This window comes from Miscanthus floridulus, chromosome 8 (genome assembly GCF_019320115.1).
Source record: "Miscanthus floridulus cultivar M001 chromosome 8, ASM1932011v1, whole genome shotgun sequence".
Taxonomy (NCBI): Eukaryota; Viridiplantae; Streptophyta; class Magnoliopsida; order Poales; family Poaceae; genus Miscanthus; species Miscanthus floridulus.
The window spans coordinates 219,030,561-219,045,683 of record NC_089587.1 but is presented as its reverse complement, the minus strand read 5'-3'; the positions used below and the strand labels follow the sequence as shown (position 1 = coordinate 219,045,683).

The window sequence follows — 15,123 nt, the reverse complement described above, 5'->3', positions numbered from 1 at the left end:
CCGGTGTGGAAGAGGCGGGGGCGAGTCATCCGAGCAGCATGAGCAGCGGATCTAAAATGGGCGGTTCGGATGCAAGCATGGGAAACAGGGCTAGTGCGGGTGGCACGTGAATCCGAGTGGGCAGGGCGGAGGAGCCGCAGGCGTCCAGACGTCTGGGTGCTAGTGCTGCTCTTGTTGTTAAGGAGGTGCGCTCTCAAATAGAACCATATCCCCACAACACTAGTAGGGAACATATTTAGCGCAAACCACCTCTTCATTGTCGTAATTGAAAAATATATTTTATAAGTTTTAAAAATAAAATAAAATGATGTATGAACTTGCATATTTTGATATGCAAACTCAATCTACAAAAATCCGAAAAAAAATCATGATGGTGAATTGTTTTTTTAAAACAAATCAGGCAGGAGTGCTGCCGATTATATTAAAAAGAAGATAAACCCAGACTGGGCAACAACAAACAACACAAAAAAAAAACAGGAAAAACAACAACTCGGTCGGTTGGATTGGGACATCAACACACGCCGATCTCAAACTCAAGAGAAAAATAACTCTGGACAGTTGGATTTGGACATCGACACGAGCCGAATAAAGCCGAAAACTCAAAGAAGCCGCACACTGCACCGCCTCCAAACCACCGTCAAGAGGGTGAATTGTTTTTATACATCTTTTTTCTAGGATTACTTTGCATATCAACTATTGTTGATGAAAGCACGCTATACATGCACTAAGGACATACATTTTTTTTTTAATGAAAACTGCTGGGTATATATTTTTAGGACGTTTTCTCGTTTCGACCCAAAAAGCGACGAAGTAAAGTGCAAGCGCGAAGCGCCTGGCTCAACTTGCACGCAGAGATGAAACGGTCGAGAACCGAGAATGCATGCAAACATTGCAAAGTCTGCGGCACCATATTTCTATGAGAGCTAAAACCGTCACAAAGGCCCAAAAGTAAAAGGGGCATAACTTGTCTCTTTGGTCATCATACAATAAAAACCACCGACACAGGTAGTTGTTCATGATCATCGTTACACAGCTACGCGGGGCCGCGGCCGTGCCAGCAGCCTGGCGCCGTCGCCGGCGGCGGTTCTGGAACGCGGCATCTCGGTGTCTCTGTCTTCAAACGCCGGCAGGCTCTCGAGCTCGAACAGGTCGGAGCTGGATTCGCTGCTCTCCTTGGCCCTCTCACGCTCGTCCGCCACGCCGAGCGCGCGCAACAGCTCCTCCACCCTCCTCTCCGCCTCCGCCGCGGACTCCTTCGCCCGCGCCATCTCCGCCCCCGCGTCCCGCAGCCCCGTCATCGCCGTCCCGACCGCTCCAGCAGGGCCGTGCCCGCGCTCGTCGCCCACCACCGTCGCCACGGGCGAGAACCGCACCGCCCGCCTCGCCGGGGTCAGGATCCCTCCCGTCGCCGCGGACTCCCTCAGGGAAGCGCGCGACAAGAGGATCGACCTCGACGACGCCGGCTCTGGCGCCGGCGCGGCCGTTACCGTTGCGCGCGGCGTGTGGTCGACCGACCTGGCCGGCCTCCTGTTGCAGAGCAGAGCGTTCAGGAGGCACGCGAACGGCGCCGCCTTTGCTGTCGTCCTCTTGCTCTTCCTCCTGCTCCTCGTCTTCTCCGCGTCCGCAACGCGGCGGTCCCCGGTCGACGGCTCGTGTGGGTGTGGCGGAGGGAGCGGAGGCGGCAGGAGGAGGGAGCCGTTCGAGTAGGGCTGCGGGTCCGGGCGGACGCGGCACGGCCGCGGCGTCCTCTGCAGCCGCGGTGACCGGACCGAGGAACGGGACGGCGACTGCTCGGGCGTCGGGCGACGTCGGCTCGGAAGCGGCGTCCGCCGCTCCGGGGACAACGACGACGACCCCGGCGTCCGGGTCCGGCGCGCCTCCGTGGACGAGCGCGCCTCGGCGTCGGCCTCGAGGGAGTGGTAGATGGCGTCGAGGAGCGCGGCGGAGAAGGACGGCTGGTGGCCCCGGCTGGGCCGGGGCGGCGGGACGCGGGCGCCGTCGTCGTCGTCGTGTGGAGGCATGGTGGAACTGGAGACGACGTCGGCCGTGTGGACTTGCCGGGACCGGGAGGAGACAGCGCGGGGAAGGAAGGATGGTTGGGTGGTGGTGCTGGCGCGTTCGTGCGGGGGTGAACGATCAGGGGGTCTGGTCTGGAGAAACGGTGCGCAGGTGGTGGAAGCGAAATGGAGGTGGGTCCGTGGGTGGGTGACACTGTCCGCACTCGAGTACTTTTCTCTGATCAGATTCTCCCCCCGCGGCCCACGATGGAGTTTGTTGGCAACGGCCGGGCCGGGGAGCTTGCGCTTTCTGCGCCGCTCATGTGCAGGGAAAGCTGAGCGGGGGCGTACTACGGCCTCGCAGCCTCTGATTGTGTGTGTACGAGAGATCGGCATGTAGGTGTCAGGTAGCGAGGTGACAACGATAGTCGATACGGATTACCGGATACCTATGGCTACGAGTACGAGGGCAATGAGCTACTGCAACTGCAATGCAATCCATTTACCGATGACAGCAGACAAGGCTAATATTATGTAGTAATAGAACACTAAAACGACAAGGTTGAGTCCGGCAGACTGCAAAGAGCAGAGGCAGTGTGTGACCGAGAGAATGGCCGGGCCATAGAAAGGCCATCTCTTCGGAGTACCGGTGCAATGAACAGATTACTTTGCTTTCAAGGCATCTGAATGATGCGCTCCCTTTTGTAACTACGGTTCATGATTGTGCAGCCCAATAACACAGCATAAAGAGCACTGCTAGACGAAAGAGAACCATTTTATTATGAGTCTGATTGCTAGTACATCAGATCAGAAAAAAAAAAAGAAAAAAAAAGTGCAGAGTTTACAAAAACCAGTGAGGCAGTGAACCTAGGAAGCCCTACTCGCGATCATCACGTCGTCATGATCAATGTCCCGGATTTGATAGCTAGAGGCTTAGCGCTCCATCTCGGCCACGAATTGAAGTTACTAGTGAAGTTCGCCCGCCTTCGCGCGCCGATAAGTGTATATGCTGAGGTTTGTCAAGGCAGACATTAGTGGAAAGGGCGCGCCCTCGCGCGCCGCAGTCTTCAGTTGAACCTGTTGGGTTTGCGCTGTGGCGATGCTGCAGGTGGACTGTCTTTGCCATCCTGTGTAGCTGTGGTAGTTTCCAAATTCTCATCTCGCACCGTTTCCTGGAAAAGAGATGCGAAGCGATTTAGCAGACTTGATGATGCAAAAAGGCATGAGAATATTAGTACAGTTATTTTGGTGGGTATAATTTTAGGAGTTGTAATAAAAAAAATGTGCATGAGCTCACATTGGCAGCATCGTCGCTGTCACTGAACAGCTGCCTATGAGCGTGGCTCGCTGCTGCCGGTGGCATGTTCGGTTGGTATTAAAGCTGACTGGTTTCGGTTGATTTAATAGTGTTCTGTGAGGGAGAATAAGCTGAAATAGACTGACTCGGCTGAAAAGTAGTTCAAGCGAACAGGCCCATTATCAGACTGAACAAAAATTCATAGGTAAACAATTTTAAAATACAAAATTTGGCATGCTTGGTTGACTAATTATGACACAGTAGTGTCGCTTACCCAGTGGCAAGATCCTTTTAGGGGTGTTTCATCAGGATTAATTAATGATGCAGGTGTCAGTGAATTCAATAACAACATGAGCCTGCACATTTGAACAATAATGTAAGGAAGTATGCAAATGGTACGGAGACTCATTTGTACAGGCCTCATGACATGGTCAATTTCTATCACACTTAAGCTGCACCTAGCAAACATGTGAAATATAGGAAGCCATAACATAACAAATGGAATTAAAAGTTTATCATTTCCTAATTCCTGCTAGAAATCTAGAATTATCTAGCACTGATTTATATATGTTTTAATGTTCAGAATCGTAAACAAGGCACACATTAAATGAACCGTTTCCCTTTTCTTGGGACTGGATAGAACATCATCCACCCACCCTTCATAAAACATCCCATCAGGAATCCGTGACCTAACTAAATCTTAGATTGCTTGTGTACTTTTGAGGAGAATAACAGGAAATCTTCTATGTCTTCATCCCTAGATCTCGTTAGTATTGAGAACGGTATTACCTGGATCGGCGAAGTCGTGGAAGGTATTGAGTTCAGCTGCATCTGTAGGATGATTCTGCTGAGTTGGTTGGTGCTGTGGTTAGACCTTGGTAAGTGTTTGGTTTGTCTGCCCAAGTCCATCGGATTGGTTTCACGGTTGGTGATTATGTTTCCAACCTGTAGTTGCACGTAGATCACATATTAATTCTTATTGCTGGATAAATGTGTGGGAAGGAACAAAGGGTTAGTTGGAAAAATGGTGCAGCAAACAATGCAATTTTTCTGCTGAGAAGGATAACAACAATGTAAATCAATGAACCAATATCCATAGCTGCTGGAACAGTGAGGAGAAAGGAAAGGAAAAGAAATAAGAGGAGATGCCTAGCATTCATCCTGGAGCTTAAACAAACCTGAAAAATAGGAAAGGCCATCGCGGCCATTTCATGAAATTCACATGCTTGGTAGCTGGACGCGAACAACACATGAAGCTAAATCCAAACAAAGGTGATATCGTAAAGAATCGTAATGCAATGTGCATGAATAGAAGCCACCAACCACTATGGTGGTTCAAGAAACCAGTTCACTAGTGCCGTCTATTATATTCTCCTGGATAGTTGATGTATATAGCATTCATGTATAAATAAAAATTAGAATTTTATGTAGCTTCACTCCAAAATTATGAACCTTCATTTTCTAAGAAAACTTTGTGCATTGTCATTCTATACGGACTACCTCAACGGAACTCCAAAAATAGTTAAACCTAATTATTCTACCGATGCTGTAAACAGCGTAATAACTCATTTCTATGTATAAAAAAATAGAGGTTGTATGACAAGCTGTGCATATCACAATTACCAGATGGGACGAAGTCACTACGATGAACTGTAGAGAATAACCAGCAAGCGGCTTCAGGCTGTGACTAACAACCACGATGATCTTGTCCTCCAACCACAGGATTAGAAGATCAGATGGTATCCTTGGAAGCATCTAAAAATAATTTCAGTAATGATCATATGGGAAATACAGAACAGAAGCAATGCTACATTAATAGGAAATAATAGAGAGGTATTGCACAAATAAACATAGCATGCATCTACTCAAGTCTTGGTGAGAATACACGGTCATTCCATTGAAATCCGAGATAATACATAGTAGGAAAAAAAACGAAGGCATGTGCCTATACTTATAACTATTACAAAATAGCACCTATGGACGTAATTTCCTTTTTAAATCGTGGAGTAATGGATGGATATATATGGTTGCAAGAAGTAAATCTGTCTATAACAACTGCTTAGTGGTAAAAGGCCAAGGAAAGTAGCTTATTGTACATTGGATGCTCAAGTCTTAGCAGTATAAAAGGGAATGATGCAATTAGCTAGAGTGTTTGTGGAACAAATGGACCATTACAGGCCCATAGGACAGAATTGGTTCATTTGCAAACATACGAACCCAAATATGTAAGAGTGCATTGTATAGGCTTATCATGCAGCTTGGCCGATCCTACCGTCCTCATCATTTATGATAGCAGGAAAAGATGTAGAAGACAACATATTGAATCTGTAGACACAGGGGCTGACCTTTTTCTTCACAGCACAGATAGTTAGAATAAGTTAGCAAAACATTAGTGATTACAAAGTTTATGATCAAAAAAGGGGGGAAATCGGGGTTGCAAAGAGTAGTGAACATATTTCCATTAATTATTATGCATTAGTTACATCTTGACAAATATCTGGTTATTAAGAAAATGTTCGGTTATGTTGTGTTAGGTCAGTCCATACATGTAAATGGCCTACCATAAGAACAGTGCTCTAGCTCAGTTCATACATGGAAAATATTTAAATTCAGATCATAAATGTACGTTAAATATAAAATATCAGATGAGTAAATGGCATGCCATAAGAATTAAAATGGCTGAAGGTGTGCATGAAAGAGAATCCTAATCCAGTCTGTATACATCGGCGACATATCCTGAAACTATCTGATGACTACATGGCCTGAAGCAACAACTGAAAAAGTTTTTAAAAAAAAATATTTGGAAACATTGGGTGAAAGCTGTATTTACATGTATGGCAATCTTAGAGTGATAACCCTGATTCGTTAGGATCATAAAGAAGCATTCAAGTATTTGAAATTTGGAAGGTGTCAATAGATCATGATGTAGGACATCCGATAAGAAGGATGGCAGTGATAGAGAACGAGCATTGCTACTTACCTCCCAACATAGCAGCCTCAAACCTGCGAAGATCATCAGTATATATTCCCAAGTTACATGAGAGCTTATTTTCATCACAGTCAGTACTGAAGAAAAAAAGACATCAACTGCACTGAGCATCAGGGGAAAATAGCAGTTTCGACGTGAACAGTGCACTAAAATCTAGAAGAGATCTGAAGTGTGAAATATTATGTAGGAATCAAATTTGTATGATGAATGAATTAGCATATCTAAGCCTTCTAAAAAACAAACCAAAGCTAAACATCATATAGTAGTATATAGTAGTATATAGCTATGCCCCGAAATAGCATTTTTGAGTGATGCAGGTTTGAGTGCATGAAAGAGGATTGGATTGTTGGCAGGGTGAAGTAGGCCATCATTGCATTTACCAAAGTGACTTAGTTCACTAAGAATGCCAAAAAGGACCATATATATGTAATGTTTCATATCACTCCATATGCCAAATGCCTCAGCTCAATAAAAAACGGAATAAAAATATCATAAAAGACTGAGTAGTCATCTTAACATATGCCAATGGCTGATTTCAAATGAGGGTAAAAAGATACAAAAGAGTGATAATCATGACTGACTATATATTCTCATATGTCATTGTTCAAAAGATATTCTTTCTATTATCATGGAAGCTAACAGCACCCTAATGGGTGTTACCTGCAAAATCAAAAGCACTATGTGGAAGGCATATACACGCGTCATGGAAATGCAATAACAGCCTCGGCATGGTACTGTACACTATACTTTGTCTCTAGTTTTAGAATTAATCCAAGAACTTATCTCACAATTTTGTTCCAGCATGGCACACTGAACTATAAAAGAATTAAAATTCGCCACACCACGTTTGAGCATTAGGGGCACAATTGAATCACACAATGAAAGTGCCAGAGTTGAGTACAGTCTCACCATTTATCCTTTTGGGCGTAGCTGGTTGTCGTCCCGCAACAATTCTTTAGAAGAGTTGTCAAGGCAGTAGTTCACCATGGCAGGCTACACCTAATTTTCTTCAAAAGCCTATAACTGCAAGCACTAAGACACTAGGAAGTAGCTGTGGTATTGATATTTATTTGAGAATCAAGTAAAGACAAAGCAACAAGAGATGCAAGAAAGGAATGGTGTGAATACCTTCAGTTCAATAGTAATCTGTAAAAAATTTCCTTATAACCTGTAGAACCATACCTTCAGTTCAATAGAGGAAGAAAATCCATCTATTAGCTCCCAGCACTTAAAAACTGCATAATACAAAGCAAAGCATCCAATTGCTACCTTCACAGTTTTAGAAGAGGAAATAACATTGTGGTGCAGTGGTGGACTTGATGTTGCTGATAAATTATCTTTGTAACTTATTGCCATCATGATCAAGCCAATTCCAAATGTGTTTTGAGACAAGAGTACAATGAAACAACGACATCGTTAAGTGTATCGAGAAGTTACCCGCTTTTGAGAAGTCAAACAACGGTGGCAGTCTATGCAGCACGGATACGGATATGCGTATCGGTATTGGAAGGATATGGATACGCGGATGCGGCAATTTCCTAAAAACCCCGATACGTGGATACATTTTACTATTTTTAAATAAAAATAGAAAATAACGCATATTAAAATTGTGAAAGACTGAAAGAGTGAAAGTAGTAAATTACCTTGCAATAGCAATTGCCAGCCAAAGTAAAGACCGAAACTCCAGAAGCATCTCCATTCTTCAATTGTCCATTCTCGAGTTCTCCAAGACTCCAAGTCCAGAATTTGCACAGAAAAACCAACTATCAATCAATTTATTACTAAAACTTGAGTATTCAGTAATCAGTAGTAGTTCAGTACATCACCTTCTACTACTAGCGTACTAGAGTCTGAACTTTGAAGTAGACAGGAGAGGAGAGGACAAAGGAGTATAATTATTTAAAACTGATAACAATAAAACATTGCAATTAACCACTTAAGTGTACTATTATTACAACACAGCAAGTTCCTATTCCTCATTTGTTTCATTGTCATCCACAACATGAACCTACGGATCATCCAAACCAAAAGACACAGCTTGCAATTCAGGTTCATCAAGGGATAGGTCAGCCACTTCAAGAATGCCAATACCACCAAGTGAATCAAAAGAATCCCCTCCTACATCCCACATCATTGTCTCTCCTGTCTTGTATGCATCAGTTCTTCTGGACAGATGCCTCAGATTTGAGTGCGCAAAGACCAAATCTTCAGCATGTTCTGGAGTTAAGGCATTTCTCTTGATACTATGGACAAAGCTATAGGTGCTCCAATTTCTTTCACAGCAAGAAGATGAGGCTGGTTGGCTAAGCAATTTCATGACTAAACTCATCAATAAGGGAGTAGATTGTCCATGATTTGTACACCAAGTCATAGGGGAAACAACCCATCTATCATGGATTGAGTCAGAATCATTAAATTCTTCTGAACATTAGGACATTTACCTATTCCCCTTCCTCCCTTCTGTAGCAAATGAGCTTCAACTCAAGTGTAACTACTCGGATTTTGCATTGGACAGTACTTGCAGTGCCACATAGCATTTCCTCCACTAGTTTTAGGCTTCTCCAGAACGGTTACATGATCCCAAAGTAGAGCCTTGATGTCTGTTGTGTTTGTGGGTGTAGATCCTATGCTACCACTAGCACTGCTCATATTTGGAGATGCCATCTACTGCATACAAGCAACAAGAACTCACTAACTGCACTTGTTGGTGTTTTGAGTACACACCAACGAGTAAATTTGTGTTATTGCGCGTCTGACCCGGATGGTGTGCTAAAAGACATAAGGTTTATACTGGTTTAGGCAGAATGTCCCTACGTCTAGTTTATGGCTGCTGCTCGTGTTATTAGCACTGAAAAGTTCATAGTAGGGGTTATAAACGGGCGAGAGAGGGAAAGGTCCCAAGTCTCTAATGGAAAGGTCAAATGGGTGCTGAGAGCTTGGTCGCTGCTCAGCTATGTGTGATGTGATGCGTGGTGCCTTTTTTTGATCCCTTAGTGGGGTGCCTTGCCGTCCCTTTTATAGGCTAAGGGAGAACAGGGATTATAGATGGGAGAAAGAAGAAAAACCAGAGGCAAAGGAGGTCCTTACTGGGAGCAGACAGTGCAGAGACCGTACAACCATTACTGTAGGTGATGCGAGTTTCCTCCTAGACCATAGTGATTGTCATGAGGTTCCATCAGGATTCGCGCCCAAGGGCAAATGGTGGCGCCCACAACACTGTAAGACAAATGTCGGCACCTACAACACTGTTCAGGCTCTGACATGCCTATTAGGAAGTGCCCATCTTATCACATCCTGATGGTACTTTCCTATAGGCGTGCAGGGTATGATCCTTGGTATTGCGGTTGACTTGAGTACCCTGCCTTATCTGCGCGCGTAGTTATGAAGAAGCAGCGCGCAAACATCGGGCAAGGTGGAGCCAGTCCCTAGACATCGGTGAGGTGGAGCTAGCCCTCGAATGTCGAGCGAGGTGGAGTCAGCCCTCTAACATCGGGTGAGGCGGAGCCAGCCCTCGGACATTGGGTGAGGCAGAGCCAGCCCCCGATGGTCGAGCGAGATGTAGTTTGCCCTCAGACGTCGGGCCAGGCAGAGCCAGCCCTCAGACATCAGGCAAGGCGGAGCCAGCCCTCGGGGGTTGGGCAAGTCAGAGTTTGCCCTCAGATGTTGGGCAAGGCAGAGCCAGCCCTTAGACGTCGGGCGAGGCAGAGCTAGCCCTCGGGGGTCGGGCGAGATGGAGTTTGTCCTCAGAAGTCGGGCGAGGCGGAGTCAGCCCTCGGACATTGGACGAAATGAAGCCCGTAGCCTTAGTGTTTTGGATGAGGCGGGACCCACTAGGAAATGTAGTTGTGTTCTTGATCGCTATGATGAATTAGCGTTGATGGGTATCAACTCTTCTTCGGGTACCCTACTTTTGGTCCCCGACAGTAGCCCCCAAGCCTCCAGGCGATTCGAGTAGAATCATCTAGGGGATGTTTCGACTTGCCAACGGGTGTTCTCGAAGCCGCGTGATTGCCATAGGAACCAGAGTGAATTTTGGAAAGTAGCTTCACATCGTTGTCTTGGATGATGCACTTTTGTAGTATTCCTTCCTTGGCACTTTTTCTCATTAGGCTACCATCTACCAGCACGTAATGCTTACTTTGGCGAATTAGTCGTTCGGATTCGATTTTGTCGGTGGGTGTTTCATCGCTGGAGAGGTACTTGATGAACTGTTCCCTCCAATCGGTGACCGGCAAAGGTACCCGAGTACCAACTGCTCGGTGGGGGGGTACTTCTACAACTTCCTTATCTTCTTTTATAGATGGTGCCAGGAGGTCTTGGACGAAAACCCCTGGTGGAGCCACGGCGCGAGAAGATCCTATCTTTGATAGCTGGTCGGCTGGTTGGTTTTGATCCCATACCACATGGTGGTACTCGATACCGTAGAATTTCCCTTCAATTTTTCTAATTTCGGCGCAGTATGCGTCTATTTTCTCACTGGAACAGGACCAATCCTTATTGAGTTGGTTGATAACCAGTGCGGAATCCCCGTATACCATGAGGCATTTAACGCCGAGCTCGACGGCTATACGGAGACCATGGAGACATGCTTCGTACTCCGCGGCGTTGTTGGAGGCTGGAAAATGTATACGAAGAACATATCGAAGTTTATCCTTTGTTGGCGCGATGAACAGAATACCCGCACCAGCACCATTGATGTTAAGGGCGCCGTCGAAGTACATCACCCAGTGCTCGGGGCAAGTGGCGGCAATGGGTTCTTGGATCTCGGTCCACTCGGCAATGAAATCAGCAAGCGCCTATGACTTAATAGTTGGTCTGCTTCTGAAGTCAATGGAGTAAGTGCTGAGCTCAATGGCCCACTTGATGATACGACCATTGGCCTCTTTATTGCGGAGAATATCCCCCAGAGGGAACTCTATGACCACGGCGATCTTGTAGTATTCGAAGTAATGTTGGAGCTTGCGTGAGGTAATCAAAATTGCATATAACAGCTTTTGCACCTTAGGATAACAAGTTTTGGGCTCATTAAGTACCTCACTGATGAAATAGACCGGACGTTGTACCTTGTAGGCGTGTCTAGTTTCCTCACGTTCGACGACAATAGCCATACTGACAACGCGAGAGGTGGCGGCGATGTAAACCAGCAGAGTTTCATCTGGTCGTGGCGCTGTCATGATTGAAGGTTTTGTTAAAAACAACTTGAGCTGCTTGAAAGCTGTGTCTGCCTCCTCTAACCAAGAAAAAAGCTTGGAGGCCTTGAGGAGCTTGAAGAAAGGTAGCCCTTTTTCACCGAGACGCAAGATAAAACGGCTTAACGCAGCCATGCAACCTGTAAGCTTCTGTATATCTTTGACACACGTTGGCCGTTTCATGTTGGTGATGGCAGAGACCTTGTCAGGGTTTGGTTCGATGCCCCGAGCGCTGATGATGTAGCCTAGCAGGATACCGGATGGAACTCCAAAGATGCACTTTGAAGGGTTCAGCTTCCATCGGTATTTGCTTAGGTTGGAGAAAGTTTCTTCAAGGTCGGTGATAAGATTGTCGGTGGTTCTAGTCTTGACGACCATGTCGTCGATGTAGGCTTCGACGTTGCGGCCGATCTATTGGTCGAGGCACGTCTGGATAGCCCTTTGGTAGGTCGCGCCAGCATTCTTTAGTCCGAAGGACATAGTGGTGTAGCAGTATGCACCGAAAGGCATGATGAATGATGTTTTGACCTGGTCTTCTTCCTTGAGGGAGATCTGATGGTAGCCGGAGTAACAGTCAAGAAAGGAGAGCAACTCACAGCCAGCGGTGGAGTCTACAACCTCGTCTATCCGAGGCAGGCCGAAGGGGTCTTTAGGGCAGTGTTTGTTAAGATCAGTATAATCAACACACATTCTTCATTCTTTATTATTTTTCTTAACAAGAACATGATTAGCTAACCAATCTGGATGATACACTTCTTTTATAAATCCGGCAGCTAAGAGCCATTTTATTTCTACCCTAATAGCCTCCTTTTTGTCCGGCGCGAATTGGTGAAGTTTTTGCTTGATCGGTTTAGCGGTCGGCGAGACATTCAAGGAGTGCTCGATCTTCTCCCACGGTACCCCCGGCATGTGTGCAGGTTTCCAAGCAAACACATCAGCATTGGTACATAGGAAGGAGACGAGCATGCTTTCCTATTTGGGGTCAAGGTGAGCCCCAATTTTCAATGTCTTGGAAGGGTCATCGAGGCCGAGGCTGATCTCCTTGACTTCCTTGGACTTGGTGGAGGCATGGGGGGGCTCTAGGATTTCCATGTCATCAGCAGATGCCATCTTAGCTTCGGCGACCACGCTAGCCATCTGGATGGAGAGGTCGGTGGCTTCGGTGAGGGCGAGACTTTCTGTCTCGCAGGCGTAGGCGACAGGGAGGTTAGCCCGTAGAGACAGGACTCCTACAGGCGAAGGCATCTTCAACACCAAATACGCATAGTGCGGAATGGCCATGAACTTGGTCAGAGCCGGATGCCCTAGTATGGCATGGTAGGCGGTGTCGAAGTCGGCGACATAAAAGTTGATATGCTCCACTCGATAGTTGGTTGCCGTGCCGAACTATACTGGTAGGGTAATTTCCCCAAGTGGTCTGGATGCCCTACCAGGTACCACACCCTAGAAGGAGGAGTCTGAGGGCATGAGGTCTGTTGTCCCGAGGCCGAGCTCCCTTAGGGCCCTAGCGAAGAGTAGATTCAAAGGGCTTCCACTGTCGACAAGGACTTTTCTAAAGAGCACCTTCTGGATAGTCACATCAAGGACGAGGGGAAAATGCCCTATGTAGGGTATGTCCGCCCATTGGTCGGCCCTACTGAAGGTGATGGGGATTTTAGACCATGGGTGATAGCTAGGGTTGGTGGTAGTTTCCTCTGAAGCGACGGTGAGCACTCGTCGGGCGGCGAGCTTCCGTTCCCTTCTGCTCTCGTTAGAGGCGAAACCCCCAAAGATGGTGGCGACCACCTTGTCATGGTCCTGGAAGGCATTGTTATTATCCCCAGGTGGTTGGCGTCCTCCGTTCCCACCATTGTCGTTGTTGTACTTTTTCTCCTAGAACTCCTTAGCCAAACCAAGGCAATCTTTCATCTTGTGTTTGACATTCTTGTGCAGGGGGCACGGTCCATCGAGGATCTTCTTGTACTACTCATCGTAGTTACGCTTTGTGTGCGGCTCATTGACATTGGCAACAAAGTGATCTAGTCGGCAGCGGCGATTCTGACTAGGTTTGAATCCATCTGGCCGATCTCGTCCGCTGTCCCGATGGAAACTGTGGTCATCGTAGCAGCGATCATTGTACTATCGGTTGTCATTGCGGTCATCATGGCGGCGAACGTTGTGCTGTCGGTCGTCATTGCGGTCGTCGTGGCGGTGAGGCAGGCGATTAGTGCCCGTATCTTCATTAAAACGCACCTTCGCTTCCTTGGCGTTGGCGTACTAGTTGGCGGTTGTGATCATCTCGCCGATGTCGGTAGGTGGCTTTCTGTTGAACTTAGAACAGAGTTCATGGTGATGAAGTCCTCGGACGAAGGCGGTGATGACTTCGGCTTCCGTGATGTTGGGAATAGAATTCCTCATCTCGGAGAAGCGTCTGATGTAGCTGCAGAATAGTTCGGATGGCTTTTGGTTGATGCGGTTGAGATCGTGCTTGGTGAACGGCCACCTGCATGTGGCCATGTAGTTGTCGATGAAGACTCTCTTCAGATCTTCCCAAGATTCGATGGAGTCCGGGGCAAGACTTGTGAACCAGCTCATGGCGGCTAGCATGAGCGTGACGGGGAGATAATTTGCCATGACGTTGGCGTCTCCTCCGGTGGCGCGGATGGTGGTGGCGTAAGCCTGCAGCCACTAAGTTGGGTTCATCCTTCTTTCATAGGGCTCGACTCTGGTGATTTTGAAACCATGGGGCCACTGGAGTGTTCAGAGCGCCCTGGTGAACGTAGGGGGCCCTTCTGGGTTGTCGGCGCTGATTTTAGCAGTATTGCCAGCCATGATCGGCTCTAGAGCTGAGTACGAGTTACCGTACTCTTGCTCGTAATCTTGGCGGTGTCGCACTTCATCTTCATGGTGCCTGAAGCGACGTTGATCGATATGTCATCGTGCATCTCGAAGGTTACTGAGGTGCACTCAAGCGTCTTGTTCGACCTCTTGGTCATGCTGGCGATGATGCTTGGCGTGGTGGCCTCCAACTCCCCCCTAGGGAGGTAGTGATTGGTCGGCAAAATGGCTTTGACTGGGGTGGCGATTAGATCTAGGATTAGCTGATCGGCGAATCGCGCTTGTGGAGCATGAAGGTCTCTGAACCTCTCGGATCTCATTAACTTGACAGTGTGCCGCTTTCAGCATAGCGGCGACCTTGGCAAGCTCGGGCGTCTGCAGGAGGTGTGCAAGTTCATTGGTGGCCACCGCCAGATTGGCGCTCGGAGTTTTGAAGATGTCGTGGCCATCAACGCGGAGGAATTCTTCGTTGAGGTTGTGATGGAGGGGCCTTCCCTACGAGTCGAACTGGTTATCGTGAGCGGCCTCGGCCATCGCAATGGTGCGTTCATTATCATGGCGTTGTGCATGGTTGGCATTCCTGTTTTCTCAGGCGACGCGTTCCTCATCTATTTCGCCGTTCTAAGGGGGGCTGTCGATGCTGATGTTGAAGATTGTGCCACCCCGGAAAGGCGGGAGAGGGGGTTGCTCAGTGAAGGTCTCGGTGAGGGGCTCCGTGGACCCTTGAGACTCAGAGTCTGGATTTTCCTCTAGGATAGTTTGGAGGGATGTTCCGGGACCCTGACTGGTGTGCAGCATGTTGACGGTTGGTGGGAGCTGGTCAGCGAATTTGCC

The 15,123-nt window shown here is 47.4% G+C and overlaps 1 protein-coding gene across 1 annotated transcript; it reads right to left on the bottom strand.

Annotated features, from left to right (window-relative positions):
- Window positions 1-897: 897 nt before the first annotated feature.
- On the bottom strand, window positions 898-2,174 carry LOC136475010 (uncharacterized). The gene has a single exon (XM_066472568.1). It carries the CDS (start codon window positions 2,019-2,021, stop codon window positions 1,026-1,028), a length of 996 nt encoding a protein of 331 aa, XP_066328665.1. The 5' UTR covers window positions 2,022-2,174; the 3' UTR covers window positions 898-1,025.
- Between the last annotated feature and the right edge of the window lie 12,949 nt (window positions 2,175-15,123).